The sequence below is a fragment of the Cornus florida genome, unplaced genomic scaffold (assembly GCF_030987335.1).
Source record: "Cornus florida cultivar Cherokee Brave unplaced genomic scaffold, ASM3098733v1 CherokeeBrave_3.0.0_Hap2_Chr05, whole genome shotgun sequence".
In the NCBI taxonomy this organism is placed as follows: Eukaryota; Viridiplantae; Streptophyta; class Magnoliopsida; order Cornales; family Cornaceae; genus Cornus; species Cornus florida.
The window spans coordinates 80,674,275-80,690,423 of NW_026775575.1; the positions used below are offsets into that span (position 1 = coordinate 80,674,275).

Genomic DNA, 16,149 nt, shown 5'->3' on the forward strand with positions numbered 1-16,149 from the left:
TTGAATTTAACTCTGCTTTATATTTTGCTACTATAGGTAATGTCTTGTTTTACATTCAAATTCATTTTTTGCTACTACATTGAAGGACATGGCAGTAAGTTGTAGGCAGTGGCACCAGTGGGATTGATAGAAAACATTCTCCAGTTGCTGCAACTCCAGAAAGCTAGTGATCTCTAAGTTAATCAAATGGAGGCCTATGCAAGTATAAAAAAGTGGGTGTACATTTTATGGAATGAATATTAGTGATCTGCAGTTATGTGTACATTTTATGTAAGTCTAATGAAGTGTGTGTGTACACACATACTATTTTAAAGGAATGTCTAGCTCCTTATCTATGGAAGTATATATGTGAATGGTGTAACACTCAAGTTCTTAAGATTGTGATGTATAAAGCAAAACTATACAATTATTATATATGTAAATGTTGTTCAGTCTTGTAAGAGGGATCTTCCTTGATTGCTTGCTTTTTTAATCTTTATTCATATTTATCAATTCTGCTTATGGTTGGATATTGTATGAAATATTCACAAGTCCGTTATCAAAATAAATACTCAACAAAAGGGGAAATGGTCTTATGACTAAACAAAAAAAAATATTACCAATTTGAAGGACCTCCACTACAAAATTTCAAACTAATCTAAGTGAAGTAAAATTATTCACAAGCTTCAATGTTCACCAAATTTCAACTCTGACTAATTCAAGACGATTAACGTTTTGGCTTTGTTTCTTGTTTGTTTCAACTATAAGGATCTCTCTCTGTCTCACATTCATCATGAATATATATATATATATGTATGAAACAAAACAAAGTTAAATGGAATGCAAGCCAAAAGAAAAAGATAAATAGAGTGCAAAGATCTACTCTCATTGAAAGATTATTACAAAGTTAGATTTGTAATTTGGTTGCCATTAATCATGTTTATGCAGATTTATTCATTATTACAAAGTAGTTTGGTTGCCATTATACATGTAAATTTAACAAAAAAAAAATTTCCCAACTCTAATGCAGAATTTTTTTTTTTTTCCATAAATTATCTCAAATCATAAAGAAAAATGAACTATTTTACATATAAACTTATAATTGTATTCATATATATAATTTTTCAAAACAAAACAAAACAAAACAGTCTTTACCAAACAGGTATTCTGTTATTGATTCAGAATTTTTAATAACAAAACACTATTCCCAAACGTGTTTTGTTTTCGAATTCCTTAAAACGCATGACAATACCAAACGCGTTATCATGTTTCTGATATACAATTATCAAAAACAAAACAATCGTTACCAAACATGGATCCGATTTCTACTAAAAACATATCAATACCAAAATGATTGTTTTCATATCATACCAAACCATAACATATAACGTTATCGCCATCCAAACGGACCCTAGGGATATGGATTTTAGGGTGTTTTTAAGCGAGTAGATCTTACTGGGAGTCCATTGGATTATATCTTTGGAGTTAAAAGGTTGGGTTGGGAAAGATTTGTGATGTTACAGTCAGGAGAGACCAAGTTCTTAACATGCCTGGGCCAAGCCCATTGCTCATTTTAGTCATTTAAAATAAGAGAGAAACTACATTGCTCATGTTTTGCTAATTTGATATAAATTTTTTTTTGTTAGTTTAAATTATAAACAATTTCACAGAAAAATACTTCAATCTTGCTAATTGCAGAAATTTGAATATCTATTGATTCATCAATAGCAAACCCATCCAATAGAGGGTAAATTAGTAACAATTTCTACATGCCTCAAAGTCACATAAATTTGTAGAATATATTTCTGATTCGTCTTCAAGTTACCGCACCAACCTCAACATTACATTCCACAGAACAATTTATCCAAGATTAGTATTTGAATTGTTTTACCTGAGTATTCTCAGGTGAGCTCGCGATCTCATCCTGTTGTTTTGTGTAGCACTTCTCTCATGACCTTTAACATGTGTGAACACGGAATACCATCCATTTCAAACATCCAACAACTGCATGTTAAAAAGTCATCTGTTTTCCTTCTCACACGCCATTCTTGATCATGTTTTTCAAGTGAGACCACTTTGTATATAACTTCTCCATCCCGCTGAATTGATTCTTTGAAATAGAATTCAACTGTACCATGAATTTCTTTTTAAAATAACTGAAATATTTTTTTCGTATAAATCTCACCAGCTTTGACTACCATCGTGCACAAAAGTTTAACATTCAGCTCTTAGTGAGTCAAATCGTACTCCGCCTTTAGCTCAATATACCTTTTCTCAGTGACCATCATATCAAAGTGTTTGAAAAAATCAGGAATATTATGGTCAGATTTAGCGAATTTTTTCAAACCAAAATTGAAGCTTTCAATAAGTTGAGTGCTATGCATACCAGCACACCAGTGACTTTTCACAAATGCCTTTGCCCATTTAGTACTTAAATTATACGTTTCAGACAACCATTTGTTGTTACGAACACCACACTCAGTTAGCATGGACTCCTAGCATATTTCAAAATCATCTTCGTCCTCATGTTTTATCATAAACTCAAATAAAATGCCTGTTATACCCACCAGACCCTTGATAACATTACCTAAATGCTTCGTACCATTTTGCATAATATGCCATATACAAAGATGGTGGTGTGTCTCGGGCATCACCAACGCTAATGCCTTTGTAATAGCCACATCTTGGTCACTTATAATTGTCTTCGGAAATTTATGAGACATTGCTTTAAGAAATGTTTCAAACAACCATACAAATAAATCAGATGTCTCATCATACATCAAAGCACCTCCAAATATAACTGTTTCTCTATGATGATTCAGACCAACAAAAGCGGCAAATGGTTGATTCACATTATTCACCTTGTATGTTGTGTCGAACAACACAATATCTCCAAAATGACCATAGTTAATAATCATCCTTGCATCAGCCCAAAATATATTGGTTATAAAGTCATCTTTGTCTAGCTGAACCGCATGAAAAAATGAGGGATTTTCCAACATCTGGGATTGAAAATACTCAAATATGGATCCAGCCTCTCCAGACTGTAATTGTTTTTGTCTCTTAGTTCTCAAATAATTTTTTTGGTCTACTTTTGTAAACCCAAGCGCTTCTCTTGCCCCGAATTGTCGTTCCATTAGTTCATATGAAGAACCAACTGGTAGTCCAGAATCATCAGCCAAGTCGACGTCAATTGCTTAAGGTATAGAGATGTTCCGTTGTGAAGGCATCAAATAAGTGCAATCTTTTCTAATAAGTTTATGGTTGTGCTTCTCTTCAAATCTGTCTACAAAATATATTCCTTCCCCCTTTTCAAATTTTATATGCATGAATGCACCACATCCGACCCTTGTTTCTGCCCTAGCTTTTTTTGTAAGATGGTCCCTTTTGTCATTTACTTTGTAACCCTCCTTACAACATACAAATTGGGCAAAAGTAATTTCTCCAGTTTTAATGTTTTTATTGGAATAATCTATTCTCACACTAAATCCAACTTCACGTCAGTATGTATTGTAAAAGTCATATGCATTTTCAACGGACTTTAACATCATTCCAATTTTGGGTTTACGGCCTCCTTCACCTAATGGACTATCCATTTAAAACCACCACCTATAATAAGATAACAAAATGTCTTAGAGAATGCATGAACCCGCTTGTTTACATGTCTATTTTTTTTTTGCGTCTGTTTATTATTTACACAAACACACATTTATGAAGAAATCTCAGACTTTCATTACACTATCCCAAGCAAAATACAACAAAAAGGAAGACGGTAGACCACCTCCACTCCTTTTCCCAAGACACCCCATCCCACAAACAAAAAGGCAATAACAATAAAGAGAGGACTAAAACATAAAAGAAAAATCCCACCAACCAAGAGATGGGGAGGGGAAAATGATGATAAGGTTTATACAAAAGAACCGAGTTTTCTTTCCAAAACAACATGAAAATTAAAAAGGAAAAATCAGCATACAAAATTTACATGTTGAATTTCTGATTCTAAATGATTTGCCTTTTCTAATATTTGAATTTGACAGGAATAATCGAGTCAATTAGAAATTTATGGAACTTCATTTTTGGTGAAGGAATGAGTTTTTTTTTTTTTTTTTTAAGTTATGTATTGCGTTCTTTAGTAATTTAGACTAATCAAGAAAAGGCACAGAAATCGTTTTGAACAAGAATGTAACCTAATAAAAACAGACATTTAAGTAAATTTAACTTCGATTTCAAACAAACTATCAAGTCAAATAAGGTGTTTACCAATCAATGAGACATGAAAATTGGAGAAAAAAAAAAAAAAAAAGAAGAAGAAGAAGAAAAGAAAAGAAAAAAGCACAAATGATAAGAACTATCTTACCTTTAAAGTTCAAATCATGACATTCAAACCCTAAAATCATTAGGATACCAAAAATTTGTTTCAATTCAAAGCTCTTTCGGGTCATAATTAATAATACAATCAAAAAATTCAATTTTGTTCTTAAATGATACGATACAATTACAATTTTTAAATGCTAGCTAAAAATTTAAATAACTTGCCTTGACTATATTGTTAGCCATAATCAAACATTGAATTTTTTTTAGTTACAGAACCCACTTCATCAACTACCTTTTGTTAAAGGTGTTCAATCTGCCTAAGTGTATTCTAGGGGGTGTAAGTAAATGGATCTAAGAAGAACACAAATTTTGGTTTCCTATCCGTCTCCTCTGCCTTCTCGACAACAAAAAAGAGGTTTATATGGAAGAACCGAGTTTTCTTTTCCGAAATAGCGTGAAAATTAAAAATGAAAAATTAGCATACAAAATTTATATGTTGAATTTTTTATTTCAAATGATTTGCCTTTTCCAGTATTTGAATTTGACTGGAATAATCGAGCTAATTAGAAATTTATGGAACTTCATTTTTGGTGAAGGTACGAGTTTTTTTTTTCTAAGTTATATGTTGTGTTCTTTAATAATTTAGACTAATCTATAACTGAATACTTTTACTACGTTTGTTTGTCGAGAAAATGGAGGGGAAAAGGAATTAAAAATTTCATTCTTATGTCGATTGGGTAACCAGTATTTGAATAACTTCACTCAATTCAAGTCAGAAGTGTGAATTAAGATATGTTAATTCTGGAAGGTATTAAATAATGAAATTCCAATTGATTCAGATTTTGATTTTGTTTTCTCTTCTCACGTTTTACCACCAATCAAACTAAAGGTTAATTCTAATTTTAGTTTTGTTAAGTTTAGTTTTATTTAATCTCTAGTTCTATGATATTAGGACAAATCTTCGCAAGTACTAATTGTTAATTACCTAATTTCTCTAATTCTCACTACGCTCAAGTTGCATGAGTTTTGTCACTGCAATTGCATGAAACATAACGATGATAAACGTATGACAACTAATATATATATATATATATATATATTGAAATAAAAATAAATAAATAAATGAGAATCTAAATGGAGCCGTCATGATTTGTGAATAATCGTTGGTCATATATATAATATAAAGTTGTCTTACTTAAATATAAATTATTCACATTCCACATATTAATTTACTTTATGGATTATCAATTATCTATATTTATTTTATTTTCAGTATGAATATTATACATTGTAAATTGATATATGGGAGGAAATTAAATTTAGATTAGAATAACCCAAAATTTGGTTTCTTATCTTTCTCATTTACAACAAAAAAGATGTTTATATGGAAGAACCAAGTTTTCTTTCCAAAATAGCGTGAAAATTAAAAAGGAAAAATCAGCATACAAAATTTATATGTTGAATTTTTGATTCTAATGATATACTATGCAGAAATAAGTGTGATTTTTAGAGAGAGAGAGTTAGGGTTTATGAAGAGGAAAAGAGAGAAAGAAAGGGTGAGTACTTGAAAATACAGCCGCAAGACAGGGACGAAGTGATGCCTGAAAACCCCAGTACCCAATATGCTATTTTGAGATACACCGTAACGAGAAAGGGAGATGGCGTACGGCGACAAGGGAAGGAGGCTCTGAAGTTTGTTTTCCTTTTTTTTCTGTTTGTTTTTTTTGGTAGGGATGCGGTAGAAAGGATATTTTATTTTCCTTTTTTACTTTTTTTTTTTTTTTTTTTTTTTTTTTTTAACGTCGTTCCTTTTTCCGTTGGACTCTACCGTTACCAATTTAAAAACAATTTCTATTTTCACTACAGCATGGGTACAGCACGACCTGTTTACAGTAGAGGATCCCAGTCCTTTATATCAAGTCTCTTTTGACACTATGACAAGAGCAGGCATAGAATGTAATGTTTCTCATTTTTGCCATTTTTTATTTTTTTAAAATTTTCAGATTTTTTAAGGGTATTTTCGTCTTTTCTTGTTTTGCGTATAGGACACCGTAAGGTGTGCCGGGTGTGTCCAAGAGTTGATTTGGACATTTCTTTGAGTTCGGGACTCCTAAAAATACAATGGTTGTCATTTTTGCATTTTTTCGTTTCTCGGGCCAGATGGTCCCGTGTGGGACTTGGTACTGGAATTGTTGCATACAGGGATTTTAGTTAGGTCCATGTGCATCTCATATATTTTATTTAATGTGTTATGTGGGTTTTATATGGTTGTGCATGTATATAATTTTGTGGTAAAAAAAAAAATTAGAAGAAAAATAAAAGAAAAAGATAATTAAAAATGGTGGGACCCACATGATATTATAACAAATATAATAGCTTTATAGCCAAATCATTTTAGCAAAACCTCACCATCTCTCTTGGCCAGTTTTCTCTCTCTCCCGCTGACTTTGTTTTTTCTTTTTCTTTTACAACTTCTATTTTTTATTACTCTTCAACCACTTGGAATTTTTGGGTGCCGTTTGCGGCAAACCGGAGAGCACGGCGAGATCTACGCGTGGGTGTAAATAATTTCAACTTTTGGTCACTCTAAGAATTCTAAAAATTTGGACCCATTTGGGAGTTTTTCTACAAATTTGAGGTAGGGGTGCTCTAATTCATGTATACTTTGCCCTCAGTGAATTTTTCCTTCATTAATTTGATACTAGCATGCTTAATTGGTGTAGATCCCTTGAGATGTGATACAAATGTTGTATATGAAATTTTATTGTGTAAAATAGGTATGCCATTTGTTAATTGTTATTTTGTGATGACGTGTATTTAAATGACAAAAATTATGTATGTATATGTTGGATTTATTGCAGCACCATCCCATATCAAAACTAGGTCAATTACACAACCATATGAGCTTCCATTGTACTTGGGGAGGGAGGGAGAGACGGTGAGTATCTTTTCCATCAACAGTTTCCTCGCAACATAGAGAGATATACAGAGAGAGAGAGAGAGAGAACCAGCAAGGTGACGAAGGATTTTTTTCTCAAAGGAGGAAGATCAAGAAATCACTACTTGACAACTTTGTGAACCCCTTGAGAACATCAATAATTTTTTGCTAACTTTGAACCACTCTTTTGGATTCATAGAAATATGAATAATCAATTTCTTCAAAACTTTACCATTCTTTAAAAAATACTCTGCTGTTTTCAGCTCTTTTTCAAATCCATCAAAATATTTAATTTCAATTCCTTGAGATGAAACAACAAACAAGAAGGCACATGCTGAGGTGGATCTCAATGATCGCTGTCTCCGTTGTGCTTATAGGGTAAACATCCCTACCCAGAAAGGAAATATAAATTGACTTAACAACCATTTACTTACTACAATAATTTTTCCCACAAATCAAAGAGGTTAATCAAAATTATTTAGTACGTCACAGATTACCTCAAAAACAAGAGTTTCCAGTTGTGGTGAGCTTTCAAGCAACCTCAGTAGCAATTCCCATCGATCAAAACGACCAAGCTTCAAAAAAAGTCGAACAATTAAACCTTGGCAGCACATACCAGCAGAATTGAAGAGCCATTTCAAGCAGGGAAAAAAAAGCAGTCAATTGAACGCCGAAAAGAAAGAGGAACAATATATCAAATTAGCAAAGCAGATGCATATCCAGGTCAACATACATTTGGGCATAAAAGAGAATCACCAATAAAAAAGCAAGAGTTAAGCAAGCAAACCTCCATGGAAAAACAGGATAAATGAAGCCGCTGAACTTTAGATATTCCTTCAACAAGTTCTTTTACAGAATTATCACGAACAGAGGTACCGAATAATACAATTTTCGCCTGGACAAGAGCATTTAAGTTGTTCATTGAATAGCCTTCTGTTACATAGTCATTGTAATCAAGGAGTTGAAGATTTGGGGCATTAAGCACAATCTTATGCTTCCAAGAAAATGTATTGTCATGACAAGATATTCCCCTTATACTCAAACTCTTGAGAGAAGGAGCAAAAATGTTAAAAACCCCAACGTTAACCCAAACACAGGCTATCATAGAGAAATGTTGAAGCATAGGACAGCTAGGGAAGAGCCTATTAATTGAGTCATCCGAAAATGTAACGAGTACAAGGCGTAGGATTTTAAGGTTCTGTAAACAAACTGAAGTAGGAACATTTAGAACAAATTTCCCACATAGTGTAAATACCACCAGACTTTTACAGGTAAAGAGGTCACGAGTCGCATTATACTCCTTCACAGGGAGACTAATATATATTTCCCGAACATTTCGTGCCACTGCAGCTGAAATCCATGCATTAAGATGTGAAACATCATCAATCCGACTACATTTCAGATGGAGATCCCTCAAATCTGATACATTGAGCATAAAAACTCTGTAGACAAATTTTATAAAGCTCATTTCCTGAATTTTTTGTTTGGTGCTATTCCGAGGACCGAAAGATACCAATAGCAACTCATCATCATGGTCTAAAGTAGTTAGTGATGTCCAAAGATACTTCCATTTGGTTGATAAAACACTAGTGGCCACAGCATATTTTGTTGGAAGAAAGGAGAGGATATGACCCATAACACTGCTTGGTAAGTTGCTAATCCTGTCTACTCCACTTTCCTTGATTTTCACTTTCTGGCTAAAATTTTGGCGTTTTGAAATTGAATCCATGACTTTGTGATAAAATCAACAACTACAAAGAAATATGAACTGCTAAATTAGACTTATGAACAATGCGAAGAGCTTATTATTATAAATTTATGTATGAATCCATGAATTTTGAACACAAAGCCTTTTTGGGCAATGTGGAAATTAGGGCATGAAATGGAGTGGGTTGGGCAAATAAAAGTTCAGATACATCTTTTTTTTTGAAAGGTGGGTTCATGTTGAACCCATTGAAATACATGGATAATCCCACAACCCAAATGCAACAAAATGAAACCCTAGCATTTCATGCCCTAATTTCCACAATGCGCAGAAAAGGGATTGATGTTGCTAAGAAGACACTGCACAAAAAAGAATATTTCAAAGAAACAAAGTGACCCATTTCATGACCCCATGTTCTGAAACTCCTCCATAACTTCTAGAAATTAAATCCTTCGTATACATGTACATGTATCTATATATATATTTGTTTCTTATAAAAGAGATCACCATCAAGGTTTAGAAAGAAAATGCATACCTATGGTTTGCGAAGCATTCGAGAGAGATGGAGAGCTTTGCTGATGGGTTGATTTCAACGATAATGAAGTTGGTACACACAACTTGGAGCTAGAGTGGTGAGAAGCTATATATATATATGAGACTCAGGTAGTCCGGATAAGACTCGCTTTACAAGAGACAGTACTTGGTTCTTGCCCAGAACCAAGGACCAACTAGGTCCCACAGGAGGTGACATGGCCCAAAGAGACTATCTAAAAGTTACAAAATTAATAATGAAAGTGTAATAAATATACGTGTACGTGTAAATATATAGGGAGAGAATAATGAACGGAGAGAGAGAGGACAAACAAAGAGACTCAGAAAGAAAGAGAGAGAGGACGAACAGAGAATGAGATTTCAGATTTTTTCTCATTTCAAAATTGTACATGCCCAATGCCTTTTATAGGCTTCACTAATGGCTTCTTCAGTACGCTTCCATAGCAATCTTTCTTTGTAAGCCATAAAGACTATAATTACATGTATGACTTAATAAATTTGTGGAGCCCACAACAAGTGTATATCTCTATAACACTCCCCCTTGGGGTCCACAAAACTACACTAAAAATATGCCTCATTAAAACCTTACTAAGGAAAACCCAGTGGGACAAAACCCTAGCGAAGAAAAAAGAGTACAAAATTCTTATGTATCTTGAAAATGGTATTACATAGATTAAAACTATCTCATTAAAACCTTGCCAGGAAAACCCAGTGGGACAAAATCTGGACGAAGGAAAAAGAGTACAGCATGCCAATACCTCTTTGATGAATTGCTCCCCCTCATTAGATCAACCCTGAAGATCCTTTAGTTGACGCATTCCAATGTTGTGCACCAGCTTCTTGAATGTTGTAGTTGGAAGCGTTTTAGTGAATAAATCTGCTAGATTTTCACATGAACGTATCTTCTGAATATCAATATCACCATTTTTCTGCAGTTCATGTGCATAAAAGAATTTTGGTGAGATGTGCTTGGTCCTGTCACTTTTAATATACCCTTCTTTCTATGTGCAGTGCATGCCGCATTATCTTCATATAATATTGTTGGACTTTCTTTTATTGATGAGAGACCACATGTTGTTCGAATATGCTGGATCATTGATCTCAACCAAATGCATTCCTTGCTTACCTCATGAATTGCGAGTATCTCAGAATGATTTGAAGAAGTGGCAATCATTGTCTGTTTCATCGATCGCCATGATATAGCTGTGCCGCCACAGGTAAACACATACCCTGTTTGTGAATAAGCTTTATGTGGGTCAGAAAGATAGCCGGCATCTGCATATCCAACTAATGGAGACTTTGGTGCTTTCGAATAAAACAAGCCCATATCAGTTGTGCCACGAAGATATCGCAATATGTGTTTGATTCCATTCCAGTGTCTGCGAGTTGGTGCAGAACTGTACCGTGCTAATAAATTGACTGGAAAAATTATATCAGATCTTGTGCAATTTGCAAGATACAAAAGAGCACCAATCGCACTGAGATAGGGCACTTCAGGGCCAAGGAGTTCTTCATCATCTTCATGAGGACGAAAATGATCTTTCTTGATGTCCCGTGATCGGACAACCATTGGGGAGCTCAATGGATATGCTTTATCCATATGAAAACGTTTCAGAATCTTTTCTGTATATGTTGATTGATGATGAGAATACCGTTCGAAAGATGTTCAACTTTCCGAGATCTTTCATTTCAAATTCTTTCTTTAAATATGTGGCTGTCTTTTCGATCTTGTCCAATGTTCCCACAAGGTTCAGATCATCAACATATACTGCAACAATAACAAAACCAGATTCTGATTTGTTAATAAATATGCATGGACAAATATGACCGTTCACATACCCTTCTTTGAGTAAGTAATCGCTAAGGCGATTATACCACATTCGTCCAGATTGCTTCAATCCATATAAGGATCGTTGTAATTTTATTGAGTGCATATTACGTGGTTTTGTTTCAGGCATTGTAAATCCTTCCGGGATTTTCATATAAATATCACTATCTAGTGATCCATATAAATATGCTGTAACCACGTCCATTAAATGCATATGCAATCTTTCTGTGACTGCTAAATGTATTATGAATCTAAAAGTAGTTGCATCAATCACAGGGGAATATGTTTCCTCATAATCAATACCAGGTCTTTGTGAGAAACCTTGAGCTATAAGTCGGGCTTTATATCTCACGATTTCATTTTTCTCGTTACGCTTTCGTACAAACACCCATTTGTACCCAACAGGATTAACACCCTCAGGTGTCCGGACTACTGGTCCAAATACTTCACGTTTAGCTAATGAATTTAGCTCTGCTTGTATCGCTTCTTTCCATTTTGGCCAATCATTTCTTCATCGACATTCTTCGACGTTTTGAGGTTCCGAATTCTCATTTTCAATATTAAGAGCAACAAGATATGAGAATATGTTGTCGACAACAATTTCAATTCTATTCCATCTCGTTTCATAATTTAATGAGATCTCATCATTTTCAGGTACCTTTGCCTCATCAAGAGCATCTGCCTCATTAAGGGCCACATCATCATCTGTTGCTTTTGCCTCATCAATATTTATTATTTCATCTTTTTAGGTACCTGAGACTCATCAAGAGTATCTGCCTTATCAAAGGCTATTATCTCAGATTGATCAATAATATCTGTTGCTCTTTTTGTGGCCTCTTCAGGAGTGCCAACTTTTCTTTGTGATTTCTTCTTACGATAAACAATATCTTTTGCACCAACTGGTCTACCACGCTTCAGGCGTGTTTTAGATGCATTTGCTGCATTACTGACAGAAGGTCCCTCAGGGACAGCAATTCGTGCTGGTACATTTGCAGCTGGTATATGTGATTTTATCACTTTCTTTGTATCAGTAAATGCATCAGGTAATTGATTTGCAATATTTTGCAAGTGAATGATCCTCTGAACTTCTCGTTCACATTGGTTTGTACGAGGATCAAAATGAGACAATTTCAGGGCATTCCAAGTAAGATCACGTTGCTGCTGTACCTTTTCTCCCCCTAATGATGGGAAAACAGTCTCATCAAAATGACAGTCAGCAAATCGTGCTTTGAAGACATCACCTGTCAGGGGTTCAAGATATCTAATAATAGATGGAGAATCAAAACCAACATAAATTCCAAGTCTACGTTGAGGACCCATTTTAGTGCGTTGGGGTGGTGCAATTGGAACATATACAGCACAACCAAAAACTCGTATGTGGGAGATATTTGGTTGTTGTCTAAAAACAAGTTGTAATGGTGAGTACTTATGATAAGCAGTTGGTCGTATACGAACTAATGATGCAGCATGCAATATGGCATGACCCCAGGCAGAAACAGGTAATTTTGTTCGCATAAGCAAATGACGACCAATTAGCTGAAGTCTTTTAATAAAAGATTCAGCCATACCATTTTGAGTATGAGTGTGTGCAACAGGATGTTCAACATAAATTCCAACTGACATGCAATAATCATCAAAAGCTTGAGAAGAAAATTCAGCGGCATTATCAAGACAAATTGTCTTAATTGGGTAATCAGAAAAGTGTGCCCGTAATTTGATGATTTGAGCAAGAAGTTTAGCAAATGCAATATTACGAGTAGAAAGTAGACAAACATGTAACCATCGTGTTGATGCATCAATTAAGACCATAAAATAACGAAATGGTCCAGATGGTGGATGGATTGGCCCACATATATCCCCATGAATTCGTTGCAAAAATGGAGGAGACTCAACAATGACTTTTGAAGGGGATGGTCTGATAATCAACTTACCTTGTGAACAGGCGGTGCATAGATGATTATTTGGTAAGATGATTTTTTGATCCTTTAGTGGGTGACCATGTGAATTTTCAATAATTCGACACATCATTGTACTCCCTGGGTGACCAAGTCGATCATGCCAAAGTATAAAAAGTTTTGGGTCACAAGATTTTTTATGGATCACAACATTTGACTCAATTGTTCTAATGGTTGTATAGTATAACCCAGAAGAGAATACAGGGAGTTTTTCTAATATCAGTTTCTTACCTGAGGTAATGGAAGTAATGTAGAGATATTCAACATTTCTTTCATTTGCAGTCTCAATATGATACCCATTACGACGCAAGTTTTTAAAACTCAGCAGATTTCTCCGAGATCTTGTAGAATATAAGGCGTCATTGATTTGTAATCTAGTTCCATGTGGTAAAATGATGTTGGCTCGTCCGGAGCCTTCAATCAAGTCGGTGGGACCTGATATGGTACTGACATTAGCGTCTGTCAGAGTTAAGTGGGAAAAATATTTTTGATCTCGAAGGATTGTATGCATTGTTCCGCTATCTGCAAGACATATGTCTTCACCATTTATTTTGGAACTAGTCAGATCCATTCCTATTCATGCAAATTTCTTTATCAGAAAAAAAAACTTTTATAACAAAAACCTTTAATACAAACTAGAAAATAAAAACTTTAGTACAAGGACAATAAAAAGCATAGTAGACAGTACATAAAAGAAACATAAGATTAACTAGTGTGGACATTTCCATCACCAATCAGGAAGTCTATCCTTCCATCACGATCATCAAAAAAATCTGATACATCCAGATTGGTGATGTTAACTGGCTCATCATGATTAATGAAATTCATTTCCAGATTTGTGGTGTCAATTGGCTCATCATGATCAAGGAAATTCATTTCCTTTTGTTTTCCCTTTTCTTTTATTGAGGCTTGATACAGATCAGCTAGATGCTTCGGTGTACGACAAATACTTTGCCAATGCCCTGTCATGCCACACCGATAGCAAGTATTATCATGAGCCTTGGAATGTTGAGCCACATCCTTTCCTTTTACGTGTCTCATTTCATTATGATCTTTCCTTTGAGGATATGGTGTGGATCTCTGATTGCGAAAATGTGAGGATTGATATCCTTCACGATAATAAGAATGATTTCTACCACGACCATATTCATTATTGTGGTAGTTATTTTTGCCACGACCATATTCATTTCTACCACCACGACCACGTCCACGTCCGCGTCCACGACCACGGGATGAGGCAACATATGTTTCTGGGATTGGTGTCGATCCAGTTGGACGGGACTGGTGGTTTCTCAATAAAAGTTCATTATTTTGTTCTGCCACAAGCAAACATGATATCAGCTCTGAATATTTTTTAAATCTACGCTCTCGATATTGTTGTTGCAAGAGTACATTCGAGGCGTGAAATGTGGTGAATGTTTTTTCTAGCAGAAGTTCATCAGTAACAGTATCACCACATAATTTCAATGTAGAGCTGATTTTGAATAGGGCAGAGTTATATTCAGCCACAGTTTTGAAATCTTGCAACCTCAGTTACAGCCAATCAGCCCTGGCCTTTGGGAGGATAACTGTTTTTTGATGATCATATCTGTCTTTCAAATTGTTCCACAAACAAAGTGGATCTCTTTCAGTGAGGTATTCATTTTTCAGTTCCTCACTAATATGGCGCCGGAGAAAAATCATGGCCTTTGCTTTATCTTGCAATGATGCATCATTCTTTTCTTTAATTGTGTCTCCAAGGCCCATGGCATCCAAATGGATCTGAGCATCCAGAATCCATGATAAATAATTTTTGCCAGAAATATCCAGGGCCACGAATTCCAGCTTTGTCAAATTTGACATTTTCAGAATAACTAGATGCGACAACAATATAAAAAATATAATTTAGCACAGTATATAAAATAAAATGACATTAAATGAGATAATAACATAATATAAATTATTTAAATAATAAAGGTGGTAAATCCAGCCATAGTAAATAAATTAGTAAAAAAAAGCGGTAAAACCGGCCCATAAATCATTAAATAATAAAGGTGGTAGAACCGACTATAGTGTAAGCACATATATCATTTAAGTGAACAAATTTATTTTATGAATAATAATCCATAATTAACATTTCCTTACCCTTTGGAGTCAGAAATATTATTTTATCCGATAAAGCAAACCAACCCAACAATCTATCAAAACTAATATCACAAAATAGATATATAGTTGGGATAGAAAGAGGGAGAGAAAGCTTCTTCTTCAAATCTCAAATGGGTTGAGCGTCGTGCTGATAACGTGTAATAAATATATGTGTATGTGTAAATATATAGCGAGAGAATAATGAACGGAGAGAGAGAAGACAAACAAAGAGACTCAGAGAGAAAGAGAGAGAGGACGAACGGAGAGACAGAGAGAATGAGATTTCAGATTTTTTTCTCATTTCAAAATTGTACATGCCCAATGCCTTTTATAGGCTTCACTAATGGCTTCTTCAGTACGCTTCCATAGCAATCTTTCTTTGTAAGCCATAAAGACTATGATTACATGTATGACTTAATAAATTTGTGGAGCCCACAACAAGTGTATATCCATATAACAGAAAGATTGTATTTTGTGGATGTGAATTTATTTATATCAGAGGAGTGATGCTAGAGGAATGTTCAGACTTCAGGGTCATATTTTTGTCATTTTAGTTATATAAATATTATAGTGGAGTGCTGATAATTTTGTTGGAGTGCCAATATATCTCCCATAAATATAAACAAAAATTATATAACCTCTCAAGAACATAGCCTAACAAATAGCATAGTATGCTGTACTGTGGTTGGAGGTATGGCACTGAATCAAACCGAGAAATAAAATGCTCAGTTTTAATATATTCTTAATCTAACTT

General features: G+C 34.5%; 2 protein-coding genes across 3 annotated transcripts; both read right to left on the reverse strand.

Moving 5' to 3' along the window:
* Positions 1 to 7,402: 7,402 nt before the first annotated feature.
* LOC132307095 (putative FBD-associated F-box protein At5g56410) lies at positions 7,403 to 9,618 on the reverse strand. Of its 2 annotated transcripts, XM_059804759.1 has the most exons (4): positions 9,472 to 9,615; positions 8,019 to 8,982; positions 7,729 to 7,806; positions 7,403 to 7,619 (listed from the first exon to the last, which is right to left on the reverse strand). In XM_059804759.1, exons 2-4 carry the CDS (start codon positions 8,958 to 8,960, stop codon positions 7,578 to 7,580), a joined length of 1,062 nt encoding a protein of 353 aa, XP_059660742.1. In that variant the 5' UTR covers positions 8,961 to 8,982; positions 9,472 to 9,615; the 3' UTR covers positions 7,403 to 7,577. The 2 variants fall into 2 exon arrangements, with proteins under 2 accessions (XP_059660742.1, XP_059660743.1); XM_059804760.1 differs by lacking the exon at positions 7,403 to 7,619 and having other exon boundaries at positions 7,687 to 7,832; positions 9,472 to 9,618.
* Positions 9,619 to 13,976: 4,358 nt separating this feature from the next.
* On the reverse strand, positions 13,977 to 15,113 carry LOC132309550 (uncharacterized). Its single transcript, XM_059807843.1, has 3 exons — positions 14,809 to 15,113; positions 14,636 to 14,745; positions 13,977 to 14,587 (listed from the first exon to the last, which is right to left on the reverse strand). Exons 1-3 carry the CDS (start codon positions 15,111 to 15,113, stop codon positions 13,977 to 13,979), a joined length of 1,026 nt encoding a protein of 341 aa, XP_059663826.1.
* Between the last annotated feature and the right edge of the window lie 1,036 nt (positions 15,114 to 16,149).

Coding starts and splice junctions, on each gene's coding strand:
- LOC132307095 (XM_059804759.1), bottom strand. CDS start 8,960: ATGGATTCAATTTCAAAACGCCAAAATTTTAGCCAGAAAGTGAAAATC. Junction 7,807..8,018: donor TATCCTGTTTTTCCATGGAG/GTTTGCTTGCTT, acceptor CTTTTTTTGAAG/CTTGGTCGTTTTGATCGATG. Junction 7,620..7,728: donor TGGAAACTCTTGTTTTTGAG/GTAATCTGTGAC, acceptor CTTTCTGGGTAG/GGATGTTTACCCTATAAGCA.
- LOC132309550 (XM_059807843.1), bottom strand. CDS start 15,113: ATGTCAAATTTGACAAAGCTGGAATTCGTGGCCCTGGATATTTCTGGC. Junction 14,746..14,808: donor AAGGCCAGGGCTGATTGGCT/GTAACTGAGGTT, acceptor ATTCAAAATCAG/CTCTACATTGAAATTATGTG. Junction 14,588..14,635: donor GCAACAACAATATCGAGAGC/GTAGATTTAAAA, acceptor TGCTTGTGGCAG/AACAAAATAATGAACTTTTA.